The sequence below is a fragment of the Larimichthys crocea genome, chromosome XXII, assembly GCF_000972845.2.
Source record: "Larimichthys crocea isolate SSNF chromosome XXII, L_crocea_2.0, whole genome shotgun sequence".
NCBI classification, from domain to species: Eukaryota; Metazoa; Chordata; class Actinopteri; family Sciaenidae; genus Larimichthys; species Larimichthys crocea.
Genome location: NC_040032.1, coordinates 7,490,133 through 7,505,737, shown reverse-complemented (window position 1 = coordinate 7,505,737; position 15,605 = coordinate 7,490,133). Strand labels below are relative to the sequence as shown.

The window sequence follows — 15,605 nt, the reverse complement described above, 5'->3', positions numbered from 1 at the left end:
AATGATAAATGAATGTTGGACTGACGTGCCAGTGCATAAATCACCTGTATTAGAGTGAAAGAAACAAATTGTTTCATTTGTTAAAAATGATTAACACAAGATTTATTGTCTTTTGAAAGGTTGATTACAATTAGCAGAATGAATTTTCAGATATTGCATGGAAAATATTGACAATCTCTGCAGCCCTCTGGGTTAAAATCTTAACATTTCTCACAGTTTCATCAGAGCCCGTGTCCATAGATGACATGATTATGATCTGTGTAATACAGAGTGCTCATGAGCAACACTTCAATAGGCTGTTTTTCTTCGGGCCAATAATATCTGTAAAAATCCTTTGTTCTGTCTCACAAAGAAAGAAGTCCTGACACAAGAAACTCACTAATTGCACCAAATGTAACGAATCACATTTGTGTAACTCAGCTCATCTTCCATTGCCCGCCTCCCCCTGTGACTGTCAGCTGATGTGCCCACTCGCTGTAAGGCTGAGGTAACAAACCCTCAAAATCCTCCAATATGTGGGGAGATGGGCGGCGGCGCCTTTACGCAGGCTCTCAAGTGTCTCAAGTTAAAACTCCTGCGCGCTATTCTCGCTGAGTATGTCGAGGCTCTGGACGGATAGATGCGCGGGAGCCACGGTGTAGCCATCCAGCGGACTCCCAACACTTTGGGGATTTTTACCTCTTCGTTTCTCCAACCTCACCTCGGCACAGTGACTGTTTTCGGATGTTTTTTTTAATCACGTCCGTTTCCAAGATGTTCCACAGACTTCTCCTGTGCTTTTCACTAACAGGTCTTGTTTTCGCGCAGCCTGACAGCACTGGATTATTTTACGCACTCAGATCCGAACTGTCAGAAGATGCAATCTTGGTGGCCAACAACGGAATACGCGTGCCTTTCGGGAGATCGGTCTTCATCGATCCCATCAATGATTTGGTGATTCAGACGCAGCCGGGAGACCGATGCAGCATCACAGTCCTGGATAATGACCCGCTCTCACAGAGACCGGGGCACCTCTCTCCCAAAAAGTTTCCGTGTGATTTCGGTCCCAACGATGTGACATACTCCCACTACGGGTCCAGAAGCCCGGCTAAAGATAGAGTGAGGCTGCAGCTCAGGTATGACGCGCAAACCGAAACCGTTATCATCCCGTTTATGATGGAGGTTGAAGTAGTTTTTACGCAGCTAGAGTTACTCACCAAAAACATGCCACTCACTGTCGATAATCTGAAAGGGACCAGTAACCCTATCGATAAGAAGATTTTAGAGTTTACTTATGACAGAGACTCTCATAAATGTGAGGTGACAGCCCTGTCCAGCGGCAGCGCGCTGCCTAGATACGGAAGACTCCTTGATGGGGGGAAACTTTCCAAAATGATGGACTGTGATGAATTCACGCAGGCTGACATCCGCTATGAGCACACGTTTGAGCGCAAGTCTCCCAACAGGGACTATGTTCCCATGGTGGTGGAGCTGCATGATAAGGAAGGCAACCTGGTGAAACAGGAGTATTTCCATCTTATGATTCGCATTAAAGAGGGGGAAGAAAACACTCCCCCCAAACCAAGCTTTGTGTCCATGATGATGATGGAGATCAGCCAGTTTGTCATGACTGCTCTCACCCCTGATATGCTCGCTGCTGAAGATGCAGAGTCAGACCCAGATGAGCTTATTTTCAACATCACATCTCCCTTATCATACGAGGAGGGCTACATAGTCAGCACTGATGACAGAAACCTTCCCATCACGTCTTTCTACCAGAGAGACCTGCGTGATCTGAAAATAGCTTACAAGCCCCCCTCCCTGGATTCTGACACTGAGAGGATTTTCCAGCTTGAGTTTGAGGTGGTAGACACAGACGGGGCCGTCTCAGACCCCTTCGCTTTTATGATAGTGGTGAAGCCGATGAACTCTTTGGCCCCTGTTGTGACACGTAACACTGGTCAGCTACTGTATGAGGGCCAGTCTCGGCCCCTCTTCAGCGCCCACAACTTGGAGATCAGCGATGAAGACAACCTGGACAGTGTCACCATCACAGTGGTGGATGGGTTGCGCCACGGTGACCTCATGGTTCTGGGCTCTCATAGGAAATTCTTCACACCTGCTGACCTTACAACAGGGGTTGTTGTGTACATGCATGACGGCAGCGACACATACAGTGACAACATTGTCTTCAAGATGTCCGATGGAAAAAATGAAGTAGAATTTCTTTTTCCTATCACTATCGTTCCCACTGATGACGAGCCGCCGATTATAAATGCCAACACTGGCCTGGTGCTGTTCAAAAACCAGATGATGCCGATATCTCCCCTCATGCTCAGCGCTGCCGACATTGACTCTGAGGACTCAACTATTAAATTCACCATTGTACCTCCCTTTTCTAATATTGGCACAGTGTTCCTGAGGCAGTCTGATGCCCCAGAGGACCCCTCCTCCTGGAAGTTTAACGCCGAGGATGAAGTGTATGAAAAGGAAGTGACAGAGTGGCTTCAAAAAGATATCACTGATGGGAAGCTGTTTTACAAGCACACAGGGCCTCACAACACAGAGACCATCATGGATCAGTTTGTGTTCACGGCTCAGGATGACAATGATCCTCCTAATGAGTCAGGAGAGAACGTATTTATAATCCGGGTTTTACCCATAGATGACGTACCTCCCGAGCTGTTCCCTGGCACCACCCTGCAGCTGACTGTTCAGGAGTACAAGCTCACTCAATTTAGCAAAGAAGTTCTGCGCTACACTGATTTGGACTCTGAGGACCGTGACCTCAAATACACAGTCATCCAGCCTCCGACAGATACAGATGAAAATAACCCAGTTGTGTTCGGTTCTTTGGTTCTGACAGACAGCCCAGACACCGAAGTCACTGAGTTCACACAGGCTCAGATTAACCATCATAAGATCTCCTACGGCCCCCCGGATGTTGAACTCGGCATTACAGCCCACGTTGTGCAGTTTCGGTACACTGTTGAAGACACAGCTGGGAACAGTGTTGAAGGGGCTTTCACTATCTACCTCCAGCCTGTCAACAACAAACCCCCACAGATTACAAACACTGGCTTCACTGTGTTAGAACGTGGCATGCACATCATCAGTATCGCCGAGCTAGACACCACAGACGTGGACACAGCCAGTGAACAGATTACCTTTACTCTAAGCCAGCTCCCTAAACACGGCCAGCTTCAGGTTGCATTAACTGACCTAGAGAAAAAAGGGGTTTTCAGACTTGAGGAGATCTCAGAGGGGAAGATATCATACATTCACGACGGGGAGGAGACGGTGAGTGATGAGTTTCAGTTGGATGTCAGTGATGGGATTCATGTTGTAAGCGTGACGGTCAAAGTTAATGTAAAGCCCGTCGATGATGAAACTCCGACTGTCAGCCTGCCTGCGGGAACAATCGGCTCTCATATGGATGTGCTGGAAAACGGAGCCACAGAAATCACAACTAATGTCATTCAAGGCCATGATGATGACACAGATGACCTCCAGCTAACCTTTATCGTGGAAGATCCTCCTGCTATGGGTGAAATATTGGTTAAAGGAGTGCCTGCAACTAGGTTTACCCAGGCTGATATCATTAATGGTGTGGTTGTGTATGCACACACGGGTGGGGAGATAGGTCTCCCCTCTCAGCAGGACGGTTTCAATTTGACTCTCACAGACATGTCCGATGATTGGACAGTAGGTGGCAATAAGGTCAACGGAGTGCATGTTCGAGTTACCATCCTTCCTGTTGACAGCCAGGCCCCTGAGGTCGGAGTCGGGATTCAATTCAGTGTCATTGAAGGGGAGAAATACGCCATCGGTCCACAGCACTTGAACGCTGATGATAATGACACCCCAACGGATGATATCCTTTGCACTATCATCGTCCAGCCCACTGCTGGCTATGTGGAAAATATATCACCCGCCCCAGGCTCAGAAAAGTCCAGATCAGGAACAGCTATCAGTGCTTTTACCATCAGAGACATCAGGGAGGGGAATATCTACTATGTGCAGAGCATTCACAAAGGAGTAGAGCCAGTGGAGGACAGGTTCACATTTAGGTGTTCTGATGGCATCAATTTCTCTGAGAACCATTTCTTCCCAATTGTTATCATTCCAGCAAATGACGAAAAGCCAGAGATTTATTTGAGGGAGATAGTCGTGATGGAGGGGATGAACATTGTCATCGACACTCCGATTCTGAACGGAGACGATGCCGATATCCCACCTGAGGAGCTGATGTTCATCATTTCCAAACCTCCCAAACACGGTGCCATTTTAAACCAGCTATCCACAGGCTCAGTTTTGGTGACTAATTTCACTTTAGAGCAGATTAGAGAAGCATCAAGTATTATTTATGAGCACGATGACTCAGAGACAACAGAGGACAGCTTTGATGTCACTCTGACTGATGGAAAGTACTCTGTGCAGAAAACAGCCATGGTTTTGATCATTTCTGTTGACGACGAGACCCCCAGAATGCTAATCAATGATGGGTTGGAGGTGGAAATTGGAGAGACCAAAGAGATAAACAACAAAGTGCTTAAAGCAACAGATTTAGATTCAGACGACAGCATGCTCACATTTATCATCCGGTACGGGCCTGGTCAAGGTCTTCTGCAGAGAAAAACCTCATCCGGGTCTCTGGAGAATATCACGACAGGCATGAATTTCACACAAGCTGAAATCGATGCCGGTGTTATACTTTACACGCACAACGGTCAGGAGGGCATCCGAGATTTGATCAAATTTGACATCACAGATGGAATGAACCCGCTAATTGATCGTTACTTCTACATCACCGTGGGCAGTATTGACATGGTGTTCCCTGATGTGGTCAGTAAAGGCGTGTCTCTGAGGGAAGGTGGCAGAGTGACTTTGACCACAGATCTTCTCAGCACCACTGACCTCAACAGCCCTGATGAGAACTTAGCCTTCACCATAACAAGGGCCCCTGTCAGAGGCCACTTAGAGTGCACAGATACTCCCGGGATGCCCATTGTGTCTTTCACTCAGCTTCAGCTGGCTGGCAGCAAGATTTACTACATCCACACCTCAGATGATGAAGTCAAAATGGACAGTTTTGAGTTTGAAGTCACTGACGGCTACAATCCTATATTCAGAACATTCAGAGTCTCCATCGTAGATGTTGATAATAAGAAACCTGTTGTTACTGTAAATAGTTTAGTTGTCACAGAAGGGCAGATGAAACTGATTACACCATTTGAGCTTACCGCCGAGGACCAGGATACCACTGAGAAGCAGCTGAAATTCACCATTACCCAGCTGCCTGTTCATGGCAAAGTCCTCTACAACCAGTCAACGCCCGTCACCAGCTTCACCAAACAAGACCTCAATGAAAACCTCATCAGCTACAAACACGACGGAACCGAATCCTCAGAGGACTCCTTCTCCTTTACTGTCACTGACGGCACACACACTGACTTTTACGTTTTTCCCGACACCGTGTTCGAGACCCGTCACCCTCAAACCATGAAGATCACCATCGTGGGGATCGACAACGGCGTCCCCCAGATTGTGGTGAATAAAGGCGCCCCAACTTTGAAGATTTTGACCACAGGTCACCTGGGGTTCCCCATCACCACCAAAGTGCTGAGGGTGGAGGACAGAGACAGCATCCCGGCCTCCCTGGTGTACCACATCACCACCGAGCCCAGACATGGTTACATCGTCAACCTGGGGAAAGGAAATGACTCCATCAGCATGTTTAGTCAAGGTAAGCCCTGAAAAAGAAAAACACACACCTGTATTATGGCGCATAAGCTTTGCATGAAATATAAATGGTGTAATCAAATGATAATGATCCAGAGTCCAGAAAAAAAAGGATTTTAAAATGTGATCTGTCATATCTGGTAAACAGAATTACCTGAAAGGTTATTCCTCTCTCTAATATGATCAGAATTATTACAAATTCTTATTAGTAAACAAAATTGCATTATTGTCAGTCTGACATGAAAAAATGCCTTCCCCACTCAAACATCTTTAATTATAGAACCAAATGGAAGTACTTTTAATTATCATTTAATTCAATAATTACAGTCCCCTACTGTGTGATGTGATACCCTGTGACCTGAGAGAAGAATGTTAAAATGTTTTAAAAATCTCTGCTTTTGATTAATTTTTCACACTGCCTACTAAAGATTTTAATTTATGGAGTAGTAATTATTCACATGTGTGACAAGTGCAGGCTTGGGAATTTCAATAGTTAATTTGTGGGCCTGATTTAGATGTGCCTTCCTCATCAAATCATAATTAGCAAAGCAAAGTTAGAGGCTGATGTTTTGCACAAATGTCTTGTAGACAGTTAGAAATGAATAATTTATTATTTCCCTGCATCTCCGGGGAAATGTTCACATCTGATGTTCTCTACAGCGGTTTGTTAAATGAAGCAGGACAGAAGTAGAGGATCATGTGAAAAGGTCAGCGCAGACCTTTTTAGTGACAGGATGGCATTTGAGTTGCAGCACATTAAAATGCTTTGACCAGGTCGGTTCAATTGGAAAAAAGTTTATCGCTATTTGTGCCACTTTAAAATTCATATAGACAGCCAAAACTTCTCAGTAATACACATTTTAATAAATCCCCAGCACACGCGGTGATACGCCGGCTGAACTACGATTTTTTTTTGCATGTTTGCATGTCTGCTTAATGATAATGCAGAATCAAGAGAACAATGCCGCTGATTGAGGTTTAAAGTGACGCAATCAATGCAGCATTTCATATCACGCTGGGGCAATTATGTGAACAAGTAAGAAAATTCACCTGCTCATGCCACAATTTGGCACAAGCACAAAGAATACGTGAGCGTAAACAGGGCTCTTCAGTCTGCAGGAGACGGACACTTCCAAGAAATGCTGTGCCGCTGTTGTCTCCCGGAAAAAAAAAGAAGAAGTGTGTGGAGGCACAGATGAGACAATAGTGTGGCGTGAAAGGGGCAGAAGAGGGGGCAGAGAGAGCAAGTAAAGTGGAAGAGACTGCAAATGAAGCACGCGGTGGGGGGTGATGGGGGTTGAGGGGTGCAGTTTGGCATGAGAGAAATAAAGAATGAGGGAAGGGGCGTGAGAGAGAGAGAGAGCAAACAGGCTCGTCAGAAGAATCAGTCAGGTGAAAGAGACAATCCTGCGCTCTTTATTTACTCATCCTATTTCCAGGGCACATCCCACGAGGCATTCTCTTTTAATATTTGATGAACATTGTGGCCCCGGTTCACAGTGTTGACTTTATATTTGCAAGGTCCTCGGGTTCAAGGCTGCGTCAAACCACTCCAGAGAACACCCTTTTCTTGTTGCCTCTCCTGTACCATCAGATTGATACTCACTAATGTAAAAAGATGAACACTAATCTGAATCTCACTAAAATCATTGTGTAATGTATACATGTAAAATGAATATACTGGTACATTTTTGTGTGTGTCCATGTTAAAAGGGGAGGAGGATAGGCAGCTTTCCTCTCTTCTTTGACAGGAAGCCACCTAAGAGGTTTAAGATGCGTCCCTGCCAGGAGTCAAGGGTTTATACTTTTATGAACCTTCTTCCTCTGCCATCTATTATTGAAGGATGTGGTTTGCAGGGGCCAAGCCCTTTCACAGTCTCGATGATTTTTCTGCACTGCAATAGATGTTTCTGGAGAATGGTGGAAAAAATGCAGGCAGAGCCCTGTAATTCACACAGGTTAGGAAAACAGCTGTGGAAGTGTAGGTACGCACGCCGCTATCCTGTTTTTAACATTCTTACCTTCGCCTGTCATTAAAAGATCCACTGTCACCTGGTTTTCTGTTGACACAGAAAGCTGGCCGGTCCGGGATTTAAACGCTTTCTGTTGGTTTAGCTCAAGATCTCTTGGATTTGAGGTTATGGCCTTATCATGCCGGATTACGGATTCATGATTTTCAGAATGCTCTCTCTGGTAGAAAATTGTTCATGCTGAGTGCTGATAAGGAACTGAATCAGTGTGATACTAGAGACCTGCTGTTACTGCAGCTGATATGGTGCTGAAGCAGGACAGCTTCCATCTTTGAACAATTATTTGACAGAAAGAGAGTGTTTGAACAAGCCATAAAACCATAATACAGCTTCAAAGTGCGTCTCAGGCTATTTCTGTCATCAGCATGAATATTATTTTCTCTATCTTAAAATGCAAATAGATTCATAAATATATATCTTTAATCTCGACAAGGGCACATTTCTTTGATAAACACTTTAGCCACCAGTTGGGGCAAGGAGATTGTTTTATTTTAATCATGCATCATTTCACATTGGCATGACAGCGTGACCTTTGTGTTTAAAATGCAGAGTGGCCCTCATTTGCATTCTGTCATTAATTACATCAAAACCTTTGCTGTTGTTTACTTGTTTTCCTTTGTTGGATTGGAGGTGACAGGGTTTTGCCATATTTGACATTCCCCAGCCGTGATTTTCAGACCTGTTCTCCAAAACACTGAAGTTACTTTCCTCCTTACAGCTGATATTGATGACCTGAATGTCTGCTACGTGCTACGGAATGATGAAAACGCTACTTCTGATGTCTTCCACTTCTCCGTTGAGGATAGAGGTAAGATTTCACCACTTTACCTTCACATTTGTGAGATTTCAGACACTTTTTCTTTTAGACTTTACAAGAAAAGATCCTGAATAAGTTGCCAAATGATATTTCAACAAAATGTGGGTACAAAAGGTAAAGATCAAACCTGTCACCATTTGGATATAGTATGATCTCTTTAACATTTCTGTAGCTGTCCTCTGCGGTAGATGTCAGGGTTCAGAGAAACACTTATCACTCGTGCCTGTGATGAACCTGCGACCAGCTGTCGAGCATCATATTCCTGATAGATTTTCAGAGTAAAGAATGTTTTTGATGTTTCTGTTGTTTCATTCATAATCACTGGGCTAAATTGACGCCGTCCCTCTGTCAGCTTCAGGCGGTTGATATTTGCTCTGACTTCACTGAATCCGCCACTTGTGTATAAACTGATCTGCCATTCATAGCAGCGGTGCTGCTGTGGGCCAGAATATGACTTTCTGACAGAAATGTGCGTAGGCTGACAGACACTTTTTTTTTTCATATATGTTTATATAACAAATGATGCCACACTATATTTGCTTACTGGTGAAGTGATGAGCCTTCCAGGTTCAGCAAAGATAGAAAACTTATTTTTGTAGTGCTGAGATGAATGCGCATCATTTTCACAGTTCACTGATTTAATGAGAATGCCTGTATAATTTGTGAATATGACTCCAGGTTGTGTCAAATAGTATTACTGTGTATTCTGTCTTGATTTCCATGGGCTTTTTCTTGGCAGCATAGAGAAGAAGATCTAAATAAATAAACACTGAGGCGTTCAGGCTAAACTCTAGGACAACATTCGCTTATAGGGCAAAGAGCACTTTGAGTTTGAAGTTTAAAAAAATACACTTTCGTTTCATGTTTTATGACCAGCTTTAGATTCATTATAACTGTCACTCACTTGCTGATTTATGCACATGAAACGGCCTCTTTAAATTCTGTACATTTAGCTCTATGTGAGTGAAATCAGCATCTATTTACCGACGCAGAAGCCAATTAAACAATCAGCGACCGGGAGTCTGCTATAGGATGTTTCAGCGAGTGAAGAAGAGAACTTGAGAGGCAGTCGCCGCAAGCTTTAAAAAGAAATCTAAATGCCGGATCACCTTAACAGGGGACGATCATTAATGTAGTAAGAATCTGAAACTGAGAAAATTCTTTATGCCCCGAGAACAAAACACATACACGATTTGAAGCACAAACAAGTGGGACATGCTGCGAATAACAAGTCATACACTCTTAGTCTTTCTAGAAGCACATTTTGTTTCCTTATAGTTTATGACCCTGCGGCTCTTTGTCACCAATAAAATGAATGAATATATGTTAATAGAAAGGTTTATAAAAGACTGCAGTGTAAGTTTTGCACATGGAGTGATTAGATGTCTTAGATTTCTTATTACAGAAATAAAGCATCCAGAATGAATGCTTTCATAAAACCTTCACTTTGTGGCTTAAGTGTCACGACCACGGAGCCACAGCTCCCAGTCCACATCCGATGATGATGTTTTAATGTTAACAGTGGGATAAGAATTTAGTTCTGCCTGTTATGGGAATTTTTTATAGAAAAACCCTTGAATAAGGAAGACTGGATTCAAAGTATCAAAGTTTAAGTTGAATTTATTATTCTTGTACAAGAAGGAACCTTTAACAGTGCAACACACAAAAGGGGTTACAGAGAAAAGGCTCCTCGTGGAGCTCTAACAGTTGGTTCTTATAGATTTTTTCAAATGACACCTCCCACCTGATACAGATAATATCATAAGGTCCTTTTTTGGTTTTCTGCTCAGTAATGAGCACTATGTTTCATATACAAACACATCCAAACACTCCCCTAGCCCGTCTCTCCTGACCTTGTACTACTGATTTATAATTATCTCTCCCTGCCAGCCTCAGTAAATCACAGGCCAAATAACGGAAGTGCACGAGACATGAAAAAGACAGGATACACACACACTATATGAATTCAAACACCTGAACCCCAGTATAATTCTGATTTTTATAACACTGCCCTCCTCTCCCTTCTTCTTCTTGATCTAATCGAGTGGCACTGTGTGCTGTCACTGAGACACCCCATACAGGTTGACTCAATTCCATCAACTCCAACCAAATTCTCGGTGTACGTTTGCAAATGTGTACTTATTTTTTATGAAAATGATTGCATCCAGCCGTTTGCGCAGTCACACTTATTGCACATACATCATCCTCAAATGACAGTAAAAGGCAGAGGTGCGCTTCTTTTATGATATCCATCAAGTTGGAAAAGGCTCTCTTTCTGGTCATTTTCCTCCTGTATGATCAGATACAATGAGACTGTATAAAAGACTAAGCACTTACAGAACAATTGATGTAGAGCCTCGTAAGCCTCCCGTCATTGAGGTTTTGAAATTTAATGGACTTTGCAGAGAAATTCTTAGACTCATTTTCAGAAACTAAATGACACATCCACAGGACTAGACGACCATGTATCATAAAGTGTGAAGATCATGGGTCACTTTTCAAGGTTATTTTACACATCTCTAGGGCTGCATGTATTCTTTAGTCACAATGGGTTATAAGTGTCCTCCAGTTTTAAAGCTGCTTTGTGCCTTAACCACTGACATCCAAAAACGAATCATGCCCCCCACATAACATAAGAAGAAAGCCCGGTATTGCATATTTCCTGTCTGAAAAATGAACTAATGGTGTTGTGAATTATCCCTAGACCCATTTTTCATACTGTGGGGCTAATGCACTTAGAAGAAAGTGCTAATGCGTAGAAGAATAACAGTTCCTTTATGCACCTGAAAGGAGAAACATTGACTAATTGATTGCCCGTGCTCCTGTTAAGTTTTTTCCTTTCTTTTTCTCTGCTCTTGGCAACAATCTGGCTCAAAGCTTTTAAAAGGAGTTTACGTATATTACCAGTCAAGTTTATTGGATCCACTTGGGCTTCCTCTCCTCTCAGGAGGATTGGTGTTGCTGCAAACTGATTCCGGATATAGAACTTACAAAAGAAGGACAAAATTATTTAAAAAAGACATTCATACACTCTGTTTAAAGGAGGCACTACAGTGAATCACAGCAGCAGGTACAACAAAGTGTGAAGCGTCCTTCTCAGTGTCTTCCTGCACAAAAATCCCCCAAATGAATTCCTCCTGCCTGCAAGACTATATTTTACAGGAGGTGAGCATTATGATCTTGTAAAATAATAATGTGGGATAGGTAGACACATGTATTTGCCCACATATATATGAGAAAGATGTGTTAAAACACTTATCCAGATGTGCACTGATGCACACCCACACGAACAATCCCACACATGCACGCACAGCAGAACACAGAGGGCTAGCCGTGGGCTAAGGAGCAGTCAGGCCTCCAGCACAAAGAGCTGTTTGATATTTAAGAGCCCAGGCAGCATTGTGGGTAATGAGAGCCCTGGGCGTTTGAGCTGGGCAGAGCTCCGAGGCAGCCACTGGTAATTATGTGGCCCTATTACAGGCTCATCTACACGGGGAGAGTGTCAGGAAGCACCCATTGTCTCACACTGAGAGCACCTGGGATCACTATAGTTAACTGTAATGGGCTGGAACTCAGTTTGTTTCCCAGGCTGTGGGATGTTCAGGTAGTTATAATCAAACTGCAGGAAACAAGACTAAGATAGCAGTAAAGCAGATTTGAGGATCATGGAAACATGATGGACTGAAGATCAAATGTGAAATGCTGGAACAAGAGAATGTTTGGCACTTTAACTTGGAACTACTTAAACTTGGAAAACTACTTAAACGATCTATTCCACTTATAGATTAATGAACTAATTGTTCAGCTCTACTTGAAATTGTTTGTTCATTGAGGTGAGGTTCATTGGTGCAGGTAGCTTGGTTTTGCTTATCCAGGTTTTGAGATATCCACCTCTAAGATCTCTACCTCTGATATAATATGTTATAGTTGAACTGTGGTGGTCTATCAATAAGACAGGTCGCAGTTACTATTTCTGAAAGTTTCTCCTCCCACTGCCAACGATATTGATTGCCACAATAGAATCATTTGATCCCATCATCACCTCTCAGTACCCATGAGCAGCTCCAACACGCCTCTGCTCCAACATAGCGCCGCTTGTCAGATGCAATGACGGTACATACCTTCAAAGAAAGTGCAGCTTCTGCAGTGCCATCTTTCACCGCTTCACAAATGTCTCTTGAATACAATGAAACACTTTGCACTGTAACTTTTTTAGTCCAGTCAACACCGCAGACTATTCTGCAAGGGCACCACTTCTTCATCCTCAGTGTGTGCATGATGCGTGATTGGTTGTCGGTCTGCCGTGGACTTCTGATGAAATGACCTCTTCTCTTTTATTTAATGATACGTGGAGCAAATTACTATGCACATGCAGCCTTCTAATGGATGAAAGAAATCAGTCCCTGAAAAAGAAATGGATGAAATCCATTTTACACTGCTTCTATAATCACTTTCAAACTTTTAAACTCGACAGTAAAACTAACAGAGGCTGAGAAATTTGAAGACAGCCATGAACACACTGAATGTAAATGGAATAATCCAGTCTGTATTTGATCGAATTTGTGGAATTGAAAAAGCTTTAATTTGTTTCTAAAAGTTGAAACACTTTTCAAACTTTTCCAGATCCTCTTTTAATATATCTCACTGGCTTTGGAAGCAGAGTTTAGATCTAAACCTTGAAAAAAAAAAAAACTATTACTGAAGCTTAAACTGGCTTTCAGCATGGCCATGAATGGAGCAGGTTAATCCCTTGACCCCCTTTTGTTGTTGGTAACCTGTCCAGCAGGTTTACTGATCAGTGCAGAATTGCATCAGCATTCAGCATTGCACAGACTGACACACACACTAACACGTCCCCTGGCTTTAGGAGAGGATTCTCTTTATCTGTCAGCGTTCAGGAATTTACTGTCACTCACTTCTTCCAGGGCCCAACTCTCCTATCTTTATCCTCTTCATCTCTCCCTTCTCACACTGTCACTCTCAGATCTTATTGGACGTGTTTTATTCATTTTCCATTCTTGTACTCCGCTCAGCATCCATGTTCTTTATATATTTTGTTCTTTCGGGTTATTTTTACTCTGTCTCGCCACCTATCAATGTCCCCTTTTCCTCTCGAGGTACAGTCTTAATATCTTGTCCTCCTGTCTTGCTGAGTTTTAATCTTAAAGCATGCTGTGATTTATTGTGTCGACTGTGTCTTAGGCATCAGTATTTGGGTTTTACTGTCACACCCTCGCTGTCTTTTCCTGCTGTCTGTCCCTGCCTGCCTGCTGTGTTTGTCTGTCAGCGTCAGTGCTGATGGATCTCTGTGTTACAGGATTACAGCTCATTCCACAGCCGCGAATGTCACTCGAGATGATCTGCATCTCATTAGAGCGTCGAGATGAGAGTGCGAGACTTGTTCAGAGATGTGAAGGGATTTTTTTTTCATCATGTTAATCATCTTTGATTCTGTATCTCTCTGTGCTTGACAGCCGACGCTTCGCATGTAAACACATAAGCATGACCAAACAGCCTCTAATCTCAAGAACAAACAACAAACTGAATCTTTTCAACATTTATTTTGCCACTAAAGTCTTCTGATTTACATACAATGCTCTCAATTATCGATACTGGATTTTTTCCTTTTTTTCCCTCACATACTTTACTCTTTTTTTCTGGAGTTTGTTTTTTCATCTAATTTTCACCCTTTCTCCTTCTTACATTTTCTAATCAAAATGAAGCTGTAGCAAAGTGACAATTCCATCTCGCATAAAATCTCTTTGCACACCATCCCCACCAGCTCTGTCTGCGGCTATTTCATTTTGAATGGATCTTAATGTGCCTTTAATTTATATTTAAATCATTTAAGCATTACATACAGCGATGCTTTATTTGCATTCCTCTGCTCATGTTGCAATATAGAAGTACGCAGCACTGGGGAACTGTTGTGGCTCTGCTTTATTATTTGTATTTAGGAACCCTCTAATAAAAACCATACATCTAAAAGTAAACATTAAAGCCACTGAAGCAAAAACCAACATTTTCCGGCGAAAATAAAATTTTGTTTTGAGGAGATAATGGAGGGAAATGAGAGCGGTGGGACAAAAGTGGGAAGGAGAAAAGATTTCAGTAGCTAGTTTATCATCTCCGCGCTCAGACACAGTTTGCTCTCATGAGTGCCCGTATCCACCCTGAGACACATTTAACTCCAGCCCTTTTAAATATTATAGTGGTGACATGGGGAGACTAATGCTGCAGTGATCAGCGTGCTGCCTCTTTGATGAGCATACTGTTACTTTGAGATGTTATCATTCACACACGCACACACACACACACACACACACCAACGCTTAGGCCTGATTTAGACCAACTTCGGCAGAATGCATGTTTTCCAATTAGTGTGTTTTGGCTGCGGCAGTGCAGGTTGCATGGGGTGCCGAAAAGAAAAGCAGCATCCTGCGGTGAAGTTGAGCCAGATTGAACTTTTGGAGAAACGCCAACCTGACATCACGCTGCGGCGGCCATTCGGACGATCACATCAGGCAAGCAGCTTCACAGTCAGCCTCAATTGTCACTGAACTCCACCTGAACTGCCATCCAGGCGGAGTTCATCTACTGAACCTGTTCTGTTTATGGCTTGGTTTATTTCCGGTACCCAGTTTCTCTGTCTGTGTCTAGGTTTCAGTCTGGCTCGAGAAAACCGATGAATCAGAAAAAAAGTTACTTTCTGATTGTTTCATAGTGGTTACGTTCATCACAAATCTGCAGCAATTCGCTGCAACAACTGATTTTGGTCTGAATCTGCCTTACACATAGATACACTCATACAACTGCAGACACACACATGCACCTCAGGGAAGGTTTTTTGTCCTCAAGCCTTCTCCCTTTGAGCTATGCTCAGGGTCATGTATGGCAGTCTTTGTAGACATCAGTGAAGAACCTCACAGTTATTAGGTGTACCACAGGAACTTCAAAGGAGTTGAGGATTCTCTGTCCCAGATGTCAGTTTTCTTGTGGTTTTTTCATGTGCAAGGTCGCTTAAGGTGTTTCTCCAG

At 43.1% G+C, this 15,605-nt stretch overlaps 1 protein-coding gene across 1 annotated transcript in view; it reads left to right on the top strand.

Moving 5' to 3' along the window:
* The first annotated feature begins 606 nt into the window (after positions 1-606).
* Positions 607-15,605, top strand: part of LOC104925192 (FRAS1-related extracellular matrix protein 2) — a 60,185-nt gene continuing 45,186 nt past the window's right edge. The window contains exons 1-2 of the mRNA XM_019270412.2: positions 607-5,725; positions 8,470-8,559. Of these exons, the coding sequence (XP_019125957.2) occupies positions 724-5,725; positions 8,470-8,559 (5,092 nt within the window). The 5' untranslated portion in view covers positions 607-723. The remainder of the gene's footprint in view (positions 5,726-8,469; positions 8,560-15,605) is intronic.